An 18,283-nucleotide genomic window follows, 5' to 3' on the forward strand; every position below is an offset into this window, starting at 1 on the left:
GACCCAACAGACCTTCAGTTTCAGAAACACAGAAAATTTTACGTTGCTCCAATTCAGGGGTGCAAAGGTCAAACCACTGTAACATGTAGGGTTTAGGGATGACTAAACTCCTCGCCAGCAACAAACATATCTCCATCCTTTAACGGATAGAATTTCATCCTACGTGATCACATGACAGCATTGGTCCAGTAAGCACACCCTAGCTACCAAGTCCCTCCCTTGCAGTGCCCTATCCTTTCAAGCGTACATACCAGTGAGGTCACCGACAAATTGCATTGACATTATCAACTCTCATTATCAGAGAGCACCCTCTGGATTGAAATAACAAATACACATTCCTACAGTGTTACCATCATCGACAAGCACACATTGCTCATTATCATTAACCTTTTAACTTGAATTTTCTGATGACTAATTAAATCGTACCACATGTTTCTGAGAGTTCAACAGACGTTTCACATTTTCCTTTGTTTAATATACTTTTATTTCCCCAAATGTGCTTTCTGTATTTTCTTCTGTTGTTCTGTTCAGACAATGTCTTACAATAGTATTGTAATATCATTGCATTGTATCAAATGTTCCTTGTTTACTCTGAGATGCATTTGTCAAAACTCTTCAACCAACTTTCTGAATTCTTTTCAATCCCAAATTGTTAATCCTTTGTCCATACCGTTCAAAGTTCCAAAATCTTCATTTATCTATTCCTACTACTACAATTTCAAAACACTGGATGTAATCACATCGTCTCTGTCATCTCTTATGTAATGATTTCAGTATCAGGGCTCTGATTTGCTGTAATTTCCATGTCCTGACTGAGATTTCTGCAGCAGTAATCAGTTCAAACAAGATATGGGCAAAGGGATGGCCAAGATTGCATGTTCATTCATTACAAGGGTTCCCCTTTGAACTGTCATTTTGAAAGGACCAAACAAATTTGACTTCTTATCGAGTTCATGCACTGCAGCCACATATTTCAAAAGATGATCATGATTAAATGACATTTTTATAAAAATACCAAAACACTGGCTAGGAAAATACAACTATAAAATACAATTGTTCTTGATTAGAAATTTTGAAAGAAGAAGAATTGATTCAAGAATTGTGAATTACCATTACAATCAAGAGGTCAAAGTTCAAATTCAGCTGGAACCTATACAGTGCCTGGTTATCACCACCTTATCACTTTGACAAATCAATTAAACAGGTAATTTGCATACTAAATGTGTGAAGTTCTACCCTGGAAAAGTTTTAATATTTGTGAGAGAATTTGTGGGTCTGTTGCCTTTTGTAGTGTACACTACATTTTAACGAGAGCTCAAATATTTGCCTGTGGCTTATTAATTCATTGATTGTGAAGGTCTTGTCCAAATATTGATTCACCGATTCCTTGTCAGCACACATGGCTAGCTGTTCACAACACCTGTCTACAAATCACAGAAACTACTACCACATGAATAACCATGCTATTTTGATGAGAAAGTCCAAGAAACTAATTTGATCTGTACAATGGTGTGAAAACGGAATTGCATAAAGCTTACATGCACATTTTAGATTTTCATCATGCATATTAACTTTCAAGTTTCTGACTTCGGAAAAATATTTCAAAAATTAATAAGCAAGCATTGTAATTTGTATTATTGAACTATCTTGCAAAAATTATAGATCAAAAAATGTTGTTAGAACTTTATGTATTTTGGTTTCATATAATCATAAAAATAATTTTTGTCAGATATATTGGTATTATAAAATATATAAATTTTGTCTGCTTTTATATGGCTACTAATAAAATTTGATTTGAACAAAATTCTTTAAGAATAATAAATTTAATTATAGACCCTTGAGCGTTTTTTGAGAGTCTATGATTAATTTGATATTTTTACAGAAGGCTTAAAGGCGTCCTGAACAGTATTTAGTAATTACATGCTAGCCTAACTTTTAGTAATTTTTTTTCTTTCTATCCCTTTCTTTTTTATATTATCAAAAGTCTGACTTATAAAACATTGAACATGGGTACGAGAGAGAAAGTTTCTACAGAAGGATTGCAATGAAGATCCAAATTTCAATCTGATAAGTATCTGCCTGTCTGCATACCAGAGAAATCAGCACCATGGAATGACCAAGTGGAAATTTTAGCCAACCTACAGAATTCTACTTGTCACAGGAAATGGTAGAGGCAGTCTGAAATTTTCCATGCCCAGTCACAAAAATATTTTCCACTTTATAAGTAATGTCTGGGGTATCGTTATATACAGAAAAGGTTCCATACTGCTATATTTGGCATGTATGAGAGGTCACATAGGGAATATTTTACAGATTTGTCCTTGATGGTCCCATCCGATGTGGTACACCACTGGGTCCTAACCTTGTAGATGACCCCACATGTTACTATTAAACAGCCAGAGGTTAACATGCAGCAACTCTACATCAGGGATCAAAGTTTCCCCAAATTTAAAAAAAATTATAGCCATTATAGGAATGAAAAGGGCAGAAAGAATATTTCGGTAAAAGGTCATTCTTTACATCCTGGAAAACTTTGAAAAAAATCTCAGAAGTTGATGGTACCCATGATAAACTCAATATGTTGATAACTACAAAAGGAGATATCTTATCAGTGAAATGTCAAATTCTTTACTGAGTGTGATCTCTCTTTGGTTGCTCCTCAAAATACTGTTTCATTATGTCACAACTGAAAATTGGTAACACAGGCCAATTTATTGAATTCTATCTTTGCCCCTATCTTTGCTACTTTAGCAATGTTTAACTTGAACCTATCATTTTTGCTATGTAGTAATCAGTGACAAGCTGAGAAACCGGTATGCACCAAGCTTTGTTGACGCAATGCAGTATTCCCGATAGCTGCACAGACCCAACATAACTGTCTACTCCGATCTGCAAGACACACAAACTTAACAACTTGGACCTTCAAAAACTCCAGTATCAAAACAAAAGTTGCCCCAATCAAATAAGATAATCCCTTTTGTGCAAACCTCAGAATGGAATTATAAAACAAGCAACACTGGCGACAATCTCATGTTAGTCAAATGACACTATGTTAGTCAAATGACAGCCGTGGAATGGAAAAAGAAGATAAGACCAAAGCCAACTTACTCTCAAGATGGCTAAAACTATTTTCGCTTCTCCAGCTTGAATGGCAATAGTCGATATTGTGGTCACGGCAAGCGGAACTTGAGTTTCTTGAATTTGTTGTTCTTGTTGGTCCGCCATAGCCGGGTAATTTGTCTTGGTTTCTTTAGGATTTAAGTTCAAAAGTTTTCTTTCTTCCCTTCAGGACGTTTGACTAAGACAATCCAAATAAAAAACTACTTGTAGGGTTGAGGCAACGGTGCCATACCACAGCACCACGCGTACACTAACACAGCCTATACCGCACTGAGCCAAGTGTGTACGTCTCTGCTTATATTGCTGGCCTGGAGTAGGGCCTCATTTACACAATCTGACACCCGGTTAATATTAATGACCTACGGCCATATAAGGCTACTGGACGCCTCACATCTGTCTTTCTCCTCAGCTACACCACAGCCCCAGGGAACCAGTGTATTGTCCTTGCCATGGAAAAGAGTGTTTCTGTGTCTTGGTCTTAATCAATTCTGTTATCTTTAATATCTTAAAATATTTAATTTAGATATGACCTATGACCTGTTTGGACTGACTGTGGAGTATAAGACTTCTTGAAGGTGAAAAAGGATGATACTGTAAGATGTGTAATCAAATCAATGGAAAGAACCGGTAAATTAAACAAAGGATTTTATTTCAAATGCTAATCATTTGTTGGTGAAAAAGATTTCTTTGACAATAAACTATTGGTAACTCTGAGGGTTTATGTTTGACTTCAGTAAAGTTCTTCACAGAAATGGAAGAAACATAAAAGACTGACTTGAATGGCGACAAAAGTGTTGAACTTTACATTTCAGGGGTGCCGGAATGTAGATTAATTTACTGAACATTGTGCATTTGATGTGAAAATTTGGATGGGATTAGGTTGGGAATCTGATGATCAACTGGTCAGTATTTGCTGTGTCCGGTTTGCAGTGTACCAACTTTAATAGCATGGTATTTCAAGCCGTTAAAAAAAAAAACAGACTGAGTCAGCACATTGCGAGAGGCCCGGACAAGAACTTCCATCATACTGCGCCACTTGGGAAACCTTATACAACATCTAAAAATATGAAATGGAGAAAGCTGAGCTGGGTTGGCTGAATTTTTAATGAACATGCAGAGTGTTCTCAAGTATCATCTGAAATCTATTCTGCCGTGTCAGCGACTGCAGGCATACTTGGTACAGGGACTGGTATGCATGGTATGTCAGATGCATCTGTAAATAGCTTGACATCGACTTGTAATACAAACAGATAGCAAAATCTCACAAGCTTCTACTTTTACTCTGTATTAATCGATCCTTAATCCAATGATACAAGTCTCCAGCTCATGAATATTATTTTAAGGTTACATAAGGTTTATGTTCCAGTTACTAGTGTTTTCAAAATTCCCACTGGCAGGTTCAAACTCTACGAAACTTTATTGCCTAAAACCAAACGTATTGAACACAAAATTTTAATTATTTTAGGAAAATTTAGCAAGTCCCCCAGTGTCAAATAATCACTTTAAAGAAGAAAACAGATTTCTATGAATAAGTCTTGAAGTCAGGACACATATTTCCAAACTTCCCATTTTTTGTAAAACTATCAAATGATAATGAGTTCCTGAGAGACCTTTCAGCCCTGAGCTACATGTAATTCAAACACACAAACTAGAAACATTTTTGAAGAATCTGGTTTTAAAATAAAGGCAGCACATTGCAATCTTTATTTGAATTTTATTTTCACCCCTGTGTCAAATGTACACCAGAGATTGTGACAGATTTTTCTTCCGTGACTTTTTGCCACAAAAGCTGTCCTTGCTGTGTAGATTTGCACGTAATAGGGTCTTTATTTTTGTCTCTTTTTTCAAGGGTTGCACTGCAACCAAGACAGACCCAGCTATGTCCTCAAGTTACATCTTATGGAAATCAAAGATTTTGTGTTCCCGGTGGCATATGGCACGGCATATCGGCAACTCTTTACTAACAAGTGAATGAAAGCACAGACAATGTGATGTAACTCTGTACTTTTCTTTTCGGTTTTGTTCAGAGGCGACTGACTTAGTTGCATTCAGGTGTAGCATTTTATCTCAATTAACCTTTCTCATGCCCACTGAGCTGAATCTGAATGGGATGTGTGGGTTTCTTCTCCACCAACACGCAAGGACGCACAGACATCCACAGATAGGATCAAAGCAATGCTTCTCTCATGTAAAACACTGACTGCAAAACAGCTTTAATCTCTTGAGATTTCACTTTGGGGTACCATGGTAAATAGAAACCTCTAAATCCTACAATTGCTATGCTTCATTAGTTTTCATTGGCAATCTGTTTTGAATACTACACGCTATAAGGAACATTCTCACTAATTGCTTTTATTTTCGTTTTAAAATGTGAGAAAAACTTGGTTTACTTTTTTATCTGAGCATGCAGGGAAATTCTGAAGAAGCTGACTAAAAGAAGAAATATCGATGTTTTCACTTTGGTTAAATTGGCAACAATAGCTCAATTAATTAATTGTCTATTTTTACACCATTCTCGTTACTGAGACTTTACTGTGTAGTGGCTCTCCTCAAGACAATCACTTGGGAATACATTGAATGTCTCACGGCGGTAGTTGTCAGACACAAAGATGACCACACTAGAAAAGTGTACTCAAACTCAGACAAATATATCATGTACAGTGCTGATCAGAAAAATAGCTGTATACTTGCCAATACACATTATGCAAATGCCGATGATTACTCAACTTATTGTTATGACATTTTAGAAAAGTCATTGTCTTGGTACTCAGTGACAATGGTTTCTGATTCAGCTGAGATGGTATTTCAAAATCCTGATGTCTACTTTTAATTACTACAGACTGACAACAATATAATCAGTCTACAATGCTATATCATGTTCCGCGGCCTTGAAAAAACTCCATGTCACTGATACCATATACCACCATGATCTGTTCTGTTTTTCTAGTTTACTTCAAATCAACACTTCATTTATCATCATTTATTACATCTTCTGTCCACACATTGTCTATTGTCTTTCTTTTTTTTATCTATCTCTAAAAACTTTCAACAAATATTTTTTTATTTTTCTCTTCTATTTAATACTTTCCCTTTTTCTGTTCAGGCTAGTTCTTTGATATGCCTGCATGAGATACAATTGTGTAAGATGGGCAAATTATCCAACAAAGGCTGCTCTTTTTTATCAGAAAATTACTTTAAATGATTTTTTACCTTTTATTATAACTTTTGGCAGGAACGATAACAAGAAAATACCATGTCCCAACAGTTTAAAATCAATCACCAGAAACCTGGGCTGTTGCTAGAGTTGGGTAAAGATTATACAAGTAAAAGTCCTTAAGGAAAACTACTCTCGTTGGTATCCAAGCATTTGTCTTCACTCCATAAATCATCAGTTGTGCCCTGCATCAACTTTCACATTTCTTCCTTTAATTAAAAAGTCATAAATGTTTTTTCATGAACACTTAAACTGTCTTCCAGTAACGCTTTTTCATTTTCAGAAATACATCTTTTTTGGTCATTTCTGAGAGAACAAGACAAATCTCTTCATCTTGAGCACTACAAAACTCCCACTGACATACCGACACAGCAGAGTCTAGACATCTCCATAACTACCGGTAATCTCCTTTATGGAGTCCTGGAAAGCCGAGTGTGACTATTTGCATCACACCAACTACACTCAGTCTGGGCCAAGTATTCTAACCACACATCAAGAAACTTACTCCTCTCCAGACTCAGACATACTTGACTCCATGCCAAAGTCTGTGACGAAATGTGAAATGCTGAGCTCTTACAAGATTGCATATGTATTGGTTCTAAAGATCTTTTGAATGAAAATAACCTACCAAAACTGCTCTTGCAAGATTAAATATGTATCGTTACTTGATATCATCTTTTTTATAAAAAACCTAGGGCAAAATTTAACTGATTGACAAAGTGGCATGCTTTCTAAAATGGCCCTGTGAGATACAAGAAAATGTCTGAGTAAAAAAGACCATGTAAAATTTATAACTTTTTTACAAGATATCAATCCCATGAAATGTGAGAAGTGTTAAGGCTATACTGTAAGATGAGCAATTGACAACGGTCTTTAAACATTTCATCATAATTATAATCAATTTTGAAAAGATTTATAAAAACTTGTTATCTAACATAGTTGACTGTTTAATTACCAAGGCTCCTAATATTTATTGACAACTTTATTATTATTTTTTTAAAAATAAGAAACGTCATCACCCAAAAAGAGATTGACAGATTCATTTCTAAACATCACAACTATCTTACAATAAAATCAAACGTTTATGCAACAAAATTACCAGTTTCTGAAGACTAGTACTTGTAAAATTTTCAGAAACATTTGAACTGTAGACACTTTAGTTAATGTGTTTAAGGCATAGACGTCGATCGAATTCAATTGAAGTGAATTCTTTCCAAATGATGTATATGTCATTTACTTGTCACTTCTACTAAATATCAAATAATTTTTTCTGTTGTACACAAATTCTTACAAAACAACAACTGGGCGATTGACACAAACCAAAATCCCATGTCAATTATAAAAAATGTAAAATTTAGATGACATCATATGATACAATTTAAAATCTATATATATGTATGATATATAACTCTAGACAAATTTCCATTTACAGAACCAAGGCAATGAGACTGACAGTTAAATCAAACACTGGCTTGCAACAGAATCAAAGATGTTTACTTTGAATGTCACCAAATGAGACCGAGTAATTCATCTGAGAGACTGAAGATGGATGGGTTTTGTAGAGTTTATTTGAGTCACACTTTCATTTTATTCTTTGATCAATCCATGGGTTGCTATTAAATTTGATGGATCGGTGATTGACAAATTGCAACACTTCCCAACTAAACACAGACAGTTTACATTGACTTTGCATATTCAATGCCAGCTTGCGACATACTTTCTCACCACAAATCAGAGACAAGTTTAGTAAATGACCCATACATCAGACTGTCCAGGCAAGTTATGTACAGCCAGACTCAACATGTATGTATATACACGCCATCGCTTCACAGCTCATAAAACATGGGTTACAATGAATCATGCAAGGCCAAGAGACAGCGCCCTCAGTGGCCATATGCAATTGTTATTTGTAGTCGATTGTCAGTTTTATCAGTTGTCATCATCACTCTGAAATTAATTCTGTCTATATATTCATAAAATATCCGTGATCATAGGAAGGCAAATCTAGTGTTAGCAGTCAGTGATTTATTGTTCTCATATATGGGTAAAGATAAAAATAAAAATCTAAAAATACTTTATACTTGTGACTTGTCAGTACCTTCAACAAAACAATCACATTATTTCTTCAGGTTTGTGACTACATTGAAACAACCTGACATTCATTATGTCACATTATCTCTATAATTGGCAATTCTGTACAAGATTTATCAGTCTTACCTCATTGAGTTGGTATTCGAGTTGTCGCAAGTACTCAGGGTCATATTCTTGTTGATCTCTGACTGCCATTCCATTGGATGCCACATCACTATCCAAGGAATACCCACTTCCAAGAGATGAACCCCTTTCCATGGATGATCCTCTTCCTGCAGGCATCTCCCTATCTGAGAGAGAGCCCCTGCTGACATAGGCTTCCACATCAGGGGCTGATCCCCTTTCAATGGGTGATTCCATATCCCTGTAACCTCTTCCGTGTGGTGGTTCCATCTCCATGGGTTCTTCATGTTGATATGCAAGTACCACTTCCTTGCCGGGAGAACCACTTCCGGCACCCCTCTGCGGAGCGATTGCTTTTCTTCCATGAGGACCTTTACCTGTATACCTGATTTCAATGACTTCTTTTGTCAGTTGGATTTCTCTGATCCGTCTCCTCCTTTCAGGGGAGGACTCACGACTCCGTGGTGCAGGTTCCTTGCCAAGATTCCATACATCATCTAGTTCTTGTCTTTTCCTATCGAGCTGATTAAGCCGCCTTCTGATCATTTCTGCTGCAACTCTGTAGTCCTCCACTGGCACCAAGCTCGCATCTCCAGGCATCCTGGAAAAAAACAACGGGAAAGAGGAAAAATGAAACCACACTGTCACATGAAATGTTTCATCTGTACAGATGCAGAATTTGCTGTAGTAAGTTGTATTAGAATAGAACCCCTTCAGCATATGTATACTATAAAAGTAGCATAATATACAGCTATTTTATCTTCTCAATATTCTTTGCTTGTAAGAAATGTAGCCTAACAGAAACCAACCAAAAATAAACATCAGAAAAAAGTATGCTATCACTGACTAGACTTCTTTATGATATTACAGACACTGGGATATACGCAATTTGCAAAAAATGTTTTTTTTTCAAATCAATGAAGAAGTTTACCTTGGGGAGGCAATCATTGGCAATGCTAGTCTCTCTAAGAGTGCATTACCCATGGTTATTGTGTCATAGTGTTGTCTCATCAGCTGATCCCTCTCAGGGATGAACTGCTGAAGAATTTCTTCACGTTTCTTATCATCAGCACCTTTGATATACGGCCATATCTTCTCCATAAATATATCAATTTTCTCTAGAATCTGGACAATAAAGGGGTAAAAGACACTTTCAAAAAATGAAAAAAACCTGGTTTTGGCCAAAATCCAAAATTGAAAGAGTGTTGTTGGTCACAGAATACATAACATTTCTTTGAGTATGCGATCATCTTGAATACATCATTTTTCATGGTACACATTTTGATAGTTTAGAACAAAGAAAGCAAATTATATAAATAATCTATTGTTCAGTACTCTGATTTCAATGGTTGATAGTGGTAGTAATCTCAGATAACCACTAAATTAATCAAAAGTAAAGCAAAAGAAGCTGGAAAATATCAGAAAATTATAAAAAAGGTGAAACTTCCTAGGAAAATACTTATGGGAATATTTATTACAAAAATTTCAAAACTTAAAAGAGATTTCAACTCACTGCTTCTGAACTCCTGTGGAATGTATAGGATACTGACAATCTTGATGACCTTTCACCTATGCCCTGTGAAAACCTTTTCCATGCATTGGCAAGTTGTTGAGCTCTTTCATGGTTTGGTGTCAGGTCATATCTGAGTGACCTCCTCAACACCAATGCTGCTTGCAGCAACTGTTTTCCATACTCATATGTACCCTGTAAAAAAGAAAGTTTCTACATGGTAATTCTGAGCAAACACTGGATTTTCCATAATATGTTCACTACATTTCCATTTACACTGAGCAATTTTTGCAGGAAAAACTGCTGGCTTGTACCAAGATTCAGAGGTGCAAGTATAAATTTGTCTTGCATGATAACTCAATATTGTAGTGTTACACAAATAGCTTACTACATTAATTTGGAGATGAGGTTTGGGATAAGGTATGGCAAAGCAAGTAGGCAAATTTTTAATATAGTGAAAACGAAAAGAGAAATGGAATGGGTTCTGAATTGGGGTTTCAATGATTGCAATATTCCAACATTTTCAATCCAGACATTGCTTCATCCATGGAAATAGAAAAAGTGGTTATGTATGTCTGCACTGCACAATGATTGATATTTCATTGAGATTTTCAGAAGTCATGAAAACGGTGGTGTACTCTGGATGCCCTCCTCTTACCAATGATGAAAAAGTTTTGAAGTGATTAAAGGATAATATTTGAATAAAAATATTATGAGTCTGTGACTGAAGGTAATATAACATAACTTTTGGAAAATTCAATGCTGTGAGTAACGAAATACGTCTGATGGTTGTTTTCTTCAAACATCATTGATATTTATCTATCATTACAAAGGCAACGTTGGGTGTAAGGTTATTTACAATATACACCAAGCAATGTTGTTCATGAAATTACAGTGGAAAACAGGGCATACTAGACTTGAAATAGGAAGAATTGCGTGTCAACATATATGCAATGGAATCACTGTTGGATACTGTATAGGAAGAGATGGTTTTTGATATTTAGAGATTGCCAATGACATTTAAATCGTATAGCATTTCTTTTTTGTGTACATGATACTGTAATATGTCCTTGGCAAACATAGTGATTGGAATCAATCTGTCAGCATGTTGTATGCTGTTTTGCAATGCAGCATGGCATTTGAGCCAAATCAGTAGCAGACCACAAACAAGTAAATATTAGTATTTCAAATGAGTGATAAGATTGAAAACCAAAACAAAGTCAATAATTTGACCTTTGCTAGGTCAAACATCAATGTGGGTGGTATGGTTACTTTGACAACACAATTTACGACTCCATTAGCTGTGAGATTTCATTTATTTTCCTTCAGTTTCTAAATCACAGTTTGGTGTTCTACTCCTGAAATCATGTCAAGGTACTTAGTGTTAAATGATAAATACAGTCTGTTATTGCATAATGTCAAATTGTATCGTTAACTTACACATTTTATTCTGGACTTGAATTCATCTATCAATAATAACACTGTATGTGTGCACAACATGTCAAATTATGATGGTTAACACTTTATATTTCAAAATATTTCAGGAAGACAAATAAGAAAAATAATGAAAACTCTATCAAATGTTACTGCTATCATCCTATGAAGCTGAAGATACATTTCATTTTATGAATTATGAGTAAGATAATTTCACTGACCTTGGCAGTGGATTCAAATTTTTGATGTTCTCTTTTCAGATGCTCTGCTTCAGCTGCAGTATGTCCAACATCAGTGTGGCTGGTTACCATGACATCACACAACTCCCTCAGCCATACTATAGCCTAGACAACAGACCCATATTTGTGAATATGACCATGCTAGTTTTTCAAGAAGATATATGGTATTAGCTAACATGCTTTTGCATTTTTACTGAGATGTACAGTCTCTTTAAAAAATGATTGAAGTTTACAGCATAACATATACATCTGCCATTCATACAAATATGATAAGAGGTGAGATGCTCTGGGTCTTACATAAAAGTGTGAGTGATAACTATTCTTGTGTTATTTAAATAACTGAAAAACAAAAGAAGCAACAAATTAAAGTTTGGCCATAGAGGGCACATATCTTATTACAATTTGAGACTTTGAAGTCAACAAAATGTTACAAGATGCATGTACAGTGTGCTCCCTGCACAAAATTGATGCACCACCGACTCTAGAAAATTTCCTTGACAGAAATGTTACATATTACATGTACTGGTGTGGGGGCCATACAATGAAAGTTTTAGAAATTCCTATATTGAATAGAGTTTAGAGTGTCCTAGTTGTGGGGATACGGTGCCAATGCCAAGCAATATCTTTGATCTGTCTTATGCACTTTTGATTATACATTTTATATTGGAGAACAACTTCAGAAATAGACAAAACATGCAAAATATTCCACTTCCAAAAGCATGTCTGGAAAAACATAAAATACCTGATCAGCATCTCTCTCACAAGTCCTCAGTTGTAAGATTTGTTGAAGTTTGAGTTTCCTGACTTCAGCCAGTTCATCACATTTGAGTTTCCGTCCCTGCAGATCGTCCAGCAGACTCTGTACGTGGTTTTTCTGTTCTGTGTAATTTGGTGTGATGTCATTGCCAAAGGCATCTGTCACTTTCTCTGACATCATGTCAAGTAAGGTGTGGCCTTCCCTGATGGTCTGCTCTACACTATATGCTGTGATGAGAGAAATGAGAGTAGAAAAGATATCATACAGTGATTATAGTGACAACTATTTCCCTTCTTTTCTTTTTTCTGTAATCCGTCCTATACAGGTGATACTTTAACTGTAGCTTCTTTTTTCATTTATTTTTTTATTATGTGTCAAATTTTTGAACAATTGACAACATATAAATATATAGAATCTTCATTATTATAAGATGAATTCAAAGATAATTTGTACTGTATACAGCTCACAGTCATAAGACACGTTGAACCAAACAATGCATCTATGAGACCATTTTTAAATATCTTTGTTCACTGCAAAAAAGACACAACGTAACCAAAAGACTGAAATAACTGATCAAAGAACAAGATTCTTTTCTCTTTTAATCATGTGTATCGAATACGTCTACCACTTAAAACAAATTTTAGTCCAAACATGTGTTCATTTACATAGAAAATATGAACAGTTACAGGAAACTATTGACATGATCAGTATATCATGAAATTTGTAACCTACATATTTTTTCAGAATCATAAGACCTAAAAATCAAAATGAAAACATTAACATTCTACTCACAGACAATGTCCCACAGTTCTTGAAGTTTTCTCAATGCTTTCTCAGCACTATCAACATCATCGGCTACAACGTCACTTCTCAGGAGTTCAATAAAATTTTCTAAATGAGTAAAACACTGGAAAAGAAAATAAGATTTTTAGTTTAGCTGAAGCTTACCAATGACAAAATATACGCAACTTTTGTTTAGCCTGTTCACCCCCAATTCCATGTAAACAGGTCCACAATCACATTGACAACAATGGGTTTGGGTCAAACCATGGTGGTGAAAGGGGTGAATAGCGTATTATGATGGTGATGAAAAATAAATAAGCTTGAAAAGTATGACATGGAATCGATGATAACAAAACATATTTTGCAGCATACATGATAAACAAGGAAAGCATAAAGGTCAATAGTGTTGATCGCAATTTCAGGTTTGTTACTAAGTATAGCTGCACGCGCGCAACATTCGGAGAACGCTGCATAAAATTCGGACAAATTTTGTTTTTGAATGCGCAGCTGTTGTTGCAGCTTGTAGTCTGAGCCATAAAATACCATGAACTAGTTAGTGTGACTTTAAGTAGCCATTTGTAATGCTAGCAGGTTTTATCTTCGTCATTTATGAGGAAAATGCTGACGAATATTTATTTATGCATATTAATGAGAAAACATGACATCATTTGCGATCAGTGCTATTTCAGATTGATTGTTATCTTTTGTATGAGACAAATTCAGTTCACAGATTGGCATGCCAAAAACTTTTCATTTCTCCATTTCTCCATTTTGGCCATCTGCTAAATTTAAATACTTGACGTTCACAACAAAATATCATTAAACTTACATCTTGGAAAAGTCGGTGGAAACGAACGGAGGTTATGAGTAAATTTCGTCTCCTTTCCAATCGGGATGCAAAACTACGACAGACAGTATCCATGTAATCTCGCTGTGACCTGATGTCAGTGGCTGCAGTATGGCCCTCCTTCATCAAGGTGTCAGCGACATGTCGTAGTTCTGCGTACATACCATAGGTATCCTGCACATGGAAAACAAAACCTTTTATTTCACTGGTCTTCTATTGATGTCATGTATATGTACTTGCAGTCATGAAAGAAGTCTGGGACTAGCCAACACAGATTTTTTGAGACATGCTATCTTCTTTCAGTGAAAAATGTCAAAAAATAAAGCGTATTATTTTAAAGTGTCACAGTAGATTTTAATGTATGGAAACTCAATTTTTTATGAAAATTTTGATATGCTGTTACATTATACTCATATCAAGAACATAATAAACATCTACGAAAAACGATTGCCGAGACACACGCAAAATATTTACACGAATATCAAAAGAGAGTTTCCAAAATTGTAAAATTCTCCATCATAAAGCATGACCCAAGGAGCATGACACTCACTGTACATTTGAGTTCAAGTTTTTCATGTTCTCGTCTGAGTTTGTCAGCTTCTGAAAATGATGTACCAATGTCATATTGAGATACTAGAAGTTTCTCTCCAGGCCCAGAAATCCAATCTACCACCTGAAAAAGACAAAAACAGGTCCTGCACATTTAGCAAGTAGGTATGTAAAAAGAGTTTCTTGTTTGAGATCTCTAAGAAGACAAGTTTGTATTCCTGTATATAATTATAAAGTAATGAAAGAGGAAAGCAAATTTTTATGTTTGAAATATTCTGAAACTTTGTCATTTGGTGACATAAGTATGCAACTGAGATCCTGCTGGTACTGTAGAAATATCAAACAACAGAAGAAAATTTGAAGTTCATATAGTGCATGATTTTAGGCCATTGAGTATTCTCAGTTGATGAGTTGTCATTGTAATTTATTTCAATACTAAAACAACACTCATTACAGTGTGCTCATTAAATTCAAAAAGGAAATAAGAGCAATTTAGGGTAAAGTTGCTTCTGAATGTTTCGAAAACATGTTTTGAACAATAAAAAAGTACATTATACTTTTTCACTCGTATATCAGTTTGTTTCAAAAATCTACAGAGTAAAAAACTAACTCCTCAAATAGTACAAACTTCATAAGAATAAGGCCTCAAGATAGGACTTGAAACCTTTTAAGATAATACGCACCTTTTGCTCAGACTTTCCACGTGAAAACTTTAAAATTATAATGAAAGACAATAAAGGTCACTATGCAAATTTTTGGACTGGAGAAACAAATTATCAAAAAGTTACTGAGCTTTGAAATTCAAAATGGTCACCATACCTGTATTAATTAACTCTTTGCATAAAAATCACACTGTTCAATTTTCACAAAACAAAGATGGTAGGAACTTCACTAACTCTAATGGCTTTAAAATAAGTCAACACAAGCAAGCAAACCAGCAAAATTTCAAAAATGTTAAGACTAAAATCCTAGAGGAGCATTCTACTTTACACACTAGCATAAAGAGAAGTGATCTGTCTTACCCTTTTTATTCCACTTTGTAAATCTCCCAACTTGACATTCTGTACAAGTTCTCTGTCAAGTTCATCAAGATACTGTTCAAGTTTCATCTGTTTGGCCTGTAGTTGGTCCAGCAACCTCTTTGCATGGTTTCTCATGATAATCTGGTCTTCAGTTTGGTAACGCTCTGTGCCTTGAGTAAATCCAGACTCTCTGTCTTGTTGAAGTTGTTGCATTAATTTTTGTCCTGAAAATATTCAAGAAATTAAAGTTAAAAATTAATCCATCATGCAAAATCCAAGAGTGAAATAATATCACTCAATGTAACTCTTAATGCTAGTCATATTTACAATTATTGCTGTATCATTCCTTACCTCAACTTTTGAAGACATTGACAGGATTTTTAAAAGATGGCTGAATTTTTTCAAATGGTTAAGTAAACACAATAAATAACCTGCGATCAAACATCACCAATTTTTTTTTGCTCAGAACTGAATGTTTGCAATTCCACGGATGGAGCACAACATCAGAGAAAAATCTATACGATAAGAAATGATACCAGGACCACTAAACAAGCTGGTAATACTTGCTTTTTGAAGGCCCAAGGAACAAAAATGTTGAAAAATCCAAAACAATTCACCCAATTTATTATAACGTGTGACAAACTCTTGCAATGTCTTTATAAAGAATAATTGTCCCCTTTTGGTTTAAAATATCTCAAAATTATGTTTAATATGAAACTCATTTGAACATAAAGAAGCAAATTACTACAGTTGTTTTGGTATAAAAATGCTACAGAGAGTAACTATGAATAATCTAGATAATTCTAAACATTACAAAGCCATTCAAAAAATTACTCTTCATATGGAGTATTCATTTTTCATTCAGGTAAACTGTGCAAGCAATGTTACAAACAGTCAAATTCTTACCGGAGACAATGAGTGTATTTGGCTGTGTAACTACTTTGTCTTTGAGTCTCTGATGTTGCCATAGCAACTCCTCAGGTTTGATAGGTTCTTCATCTTGTAGTTGATCTAGAAGTTCAATTTCAGCTTGGTCCAGTCTTTTCAACATAGCCACGGCCTCTTTGGTGAATTTTTCATAGTCCTGTTGAAAATCAAAACCCTTATCAGTTATCTCTTTCCCTAATGAGCCATGTCATATTTCCCTTTCTGGTAATTTCCTTTTCCATTCTCACAAAGTGTTCTCAGAAACAGTGACATCATATTGCTTTCTCAACTTGATTTTTAAAAAATCTCATGATTATACATCAAGTGAAAGTGATATTGGTTATATGAACAACTGAGTTGCATGCACTCGCTTTTTATTGAATTTAACAGGAATATGAACAGAACTGAGAGCATTTCAAGCATAGACATAGTCATGAAAACTGGTACAACTTCAACCAGTCATTCAACATGGCTTCAACGTCTTTGACATAATGCCACGCATTAGTGTATTGCAGACAATATATAGCGAATCCAGTGAATGTCTGCAACAAACTAAATTGAGGCAATAGATTATCTTTCTCACCTTGCAATGAAAATAAACATTTCTGAAAAAAACTTAAATCTCAATAAGAATTTATTGAATTTCAATATCCAAGCTTTGCATTTCTTTACTCTCATTGGAATGTTAATCAAACAATACATGCCATGTATTGAGAAATGAGATGGAAAGAATATTCTGTTGTTAAGAGTTGACATCTTTAGAAACCTACCAGTCTGTTTTGGATCCACTCTGAGTGGTTGTACACCAGAGTTCCACCAAAGTCTTCTGTCAGTTGATTTGGATCCACATATCGTGTCAGTTTGGTCACACTTGAAAACATCATCACCTTAAAAGAAAAGCAAAAGGCATCCATAATCACTACCACAATTCATCTCTTTAGACAACTGTTTTTCCTTTAACATATAGAACAAAACTTGATTATTCTTGGAAAAATAAATATTTACATTTTTATTGAATACTATGGGCAAAAGTTACCGGTAGAAACTTATTGGTAAACACAAACAAGGGCTTGTCATTCTTCTATTTTTAAAATCCATTCCCACAGTTCAGTGTTGATACTTTGATTGAAATTATAAAATTTTCATTCTTTTATAGTACTTGTAATTTGATGAGAAATTACTAACTACAACAACATACACAACAAACTTGTAACAAAGAAATACACTTAATATATCATCATTATTAACTTGATCCTCTCTATAAAATGAATCAAGTTGATCTGAAAGAGTTACAGATGAGAATGTATTGAAGTCATCCTTTAACTCATCACCTTACCTCAAAGCCTAGCTGTGCCTTTTCCTTCTTTAAACTCTGTCCTGCCTTTTGTTTTTCCCAGAATGCTTCAGGTTTGACAATGCATACCATGTAGATCTTATCGGCTAGTACTTCCTGAAGATGTGATTGCATGTAAAAGAGTGTGTGTTACTTTGATATCTCTTGATAAAAAATATAATATACTTCATACACCCATGCTGAATCATCAATCAAAATCTACCATTTTAATTCATTAAACAAAGATGCAATAACTGATAATATTTTCACTCTTTTCAATAACTGGAAGTGAAGTATGCTTCTCAGTAACATTCAACTGATAAGTAAATACAGT

General features: G+C 34.8%; 1 protein-coding gene across 1 annotated transcript in view; it reads right to left on the minus strand.

The window, feature by feature from the left end:
• LOC139143341 (titin-like) overlaps nt 1–18,283 on the minus strand; it is a 215,696-nt gene that overhangs the window by 168,235 nt on the left and 29,178 nt on the right. The window contains exons 6-17 of the mRNA XM_070713578.1: nt 17,953–18,066; nt 17,387–17,503; nt 16,596–16,773; nt 15,690–15,913; nt 14,669–14,791; nt 14,101–14,292; nt 13,281–13,395; nt 12,474–12,715; nt 11,714–11,836; nt 10,062–10,253; nt 9,480–9,673; nt 8,552–9,149 (exon numbers count right to left, since the gene is read on the minus strand). Of these exons, the coding sequence (XP_070569679.1) occupies nt 8,552–9,149; nt 9,480–9,673; nt 10,062–10,253; nt 11,714–11,836; nt 12,474–12,715; nt 13,281–13,395; nt 14,101–14,292; nt 14,669–14,791; nt 15,690–15,913; nt 16,596–16,773; nt 17,387–17,503; nt 17,953–18,066 (2,412 nt within the window). The remainder of the gene's footprint in view (nt 1–8,551; nt 9,150–9,479; nt 9,674–10,061; nt 10,254–11,713; nt 11,837–12,473; nt 12,716–13,280; nt 13,396–14,100; nt 14,293–14,668; nt 14,792–15,689; nt 15,914–16,595; nt 16,774–17,386; nt 17,504–17,952; nt 18,067–18,283) is intronic.

This window comes from Ptychodera flava, chromosome 11 (assembly GCF_041260155.1).
Source record: "Ptychodera flava strain L36383 chromosome 11, AS_Pfla_20210202, whole genome shotgun sequence".
Taxonomy (NCBI): Eukaryota; Metazoa; Hemichordata; class Enteropneusta; family Ptychoderidae; genus Ptychodera; species Ptychodera flava.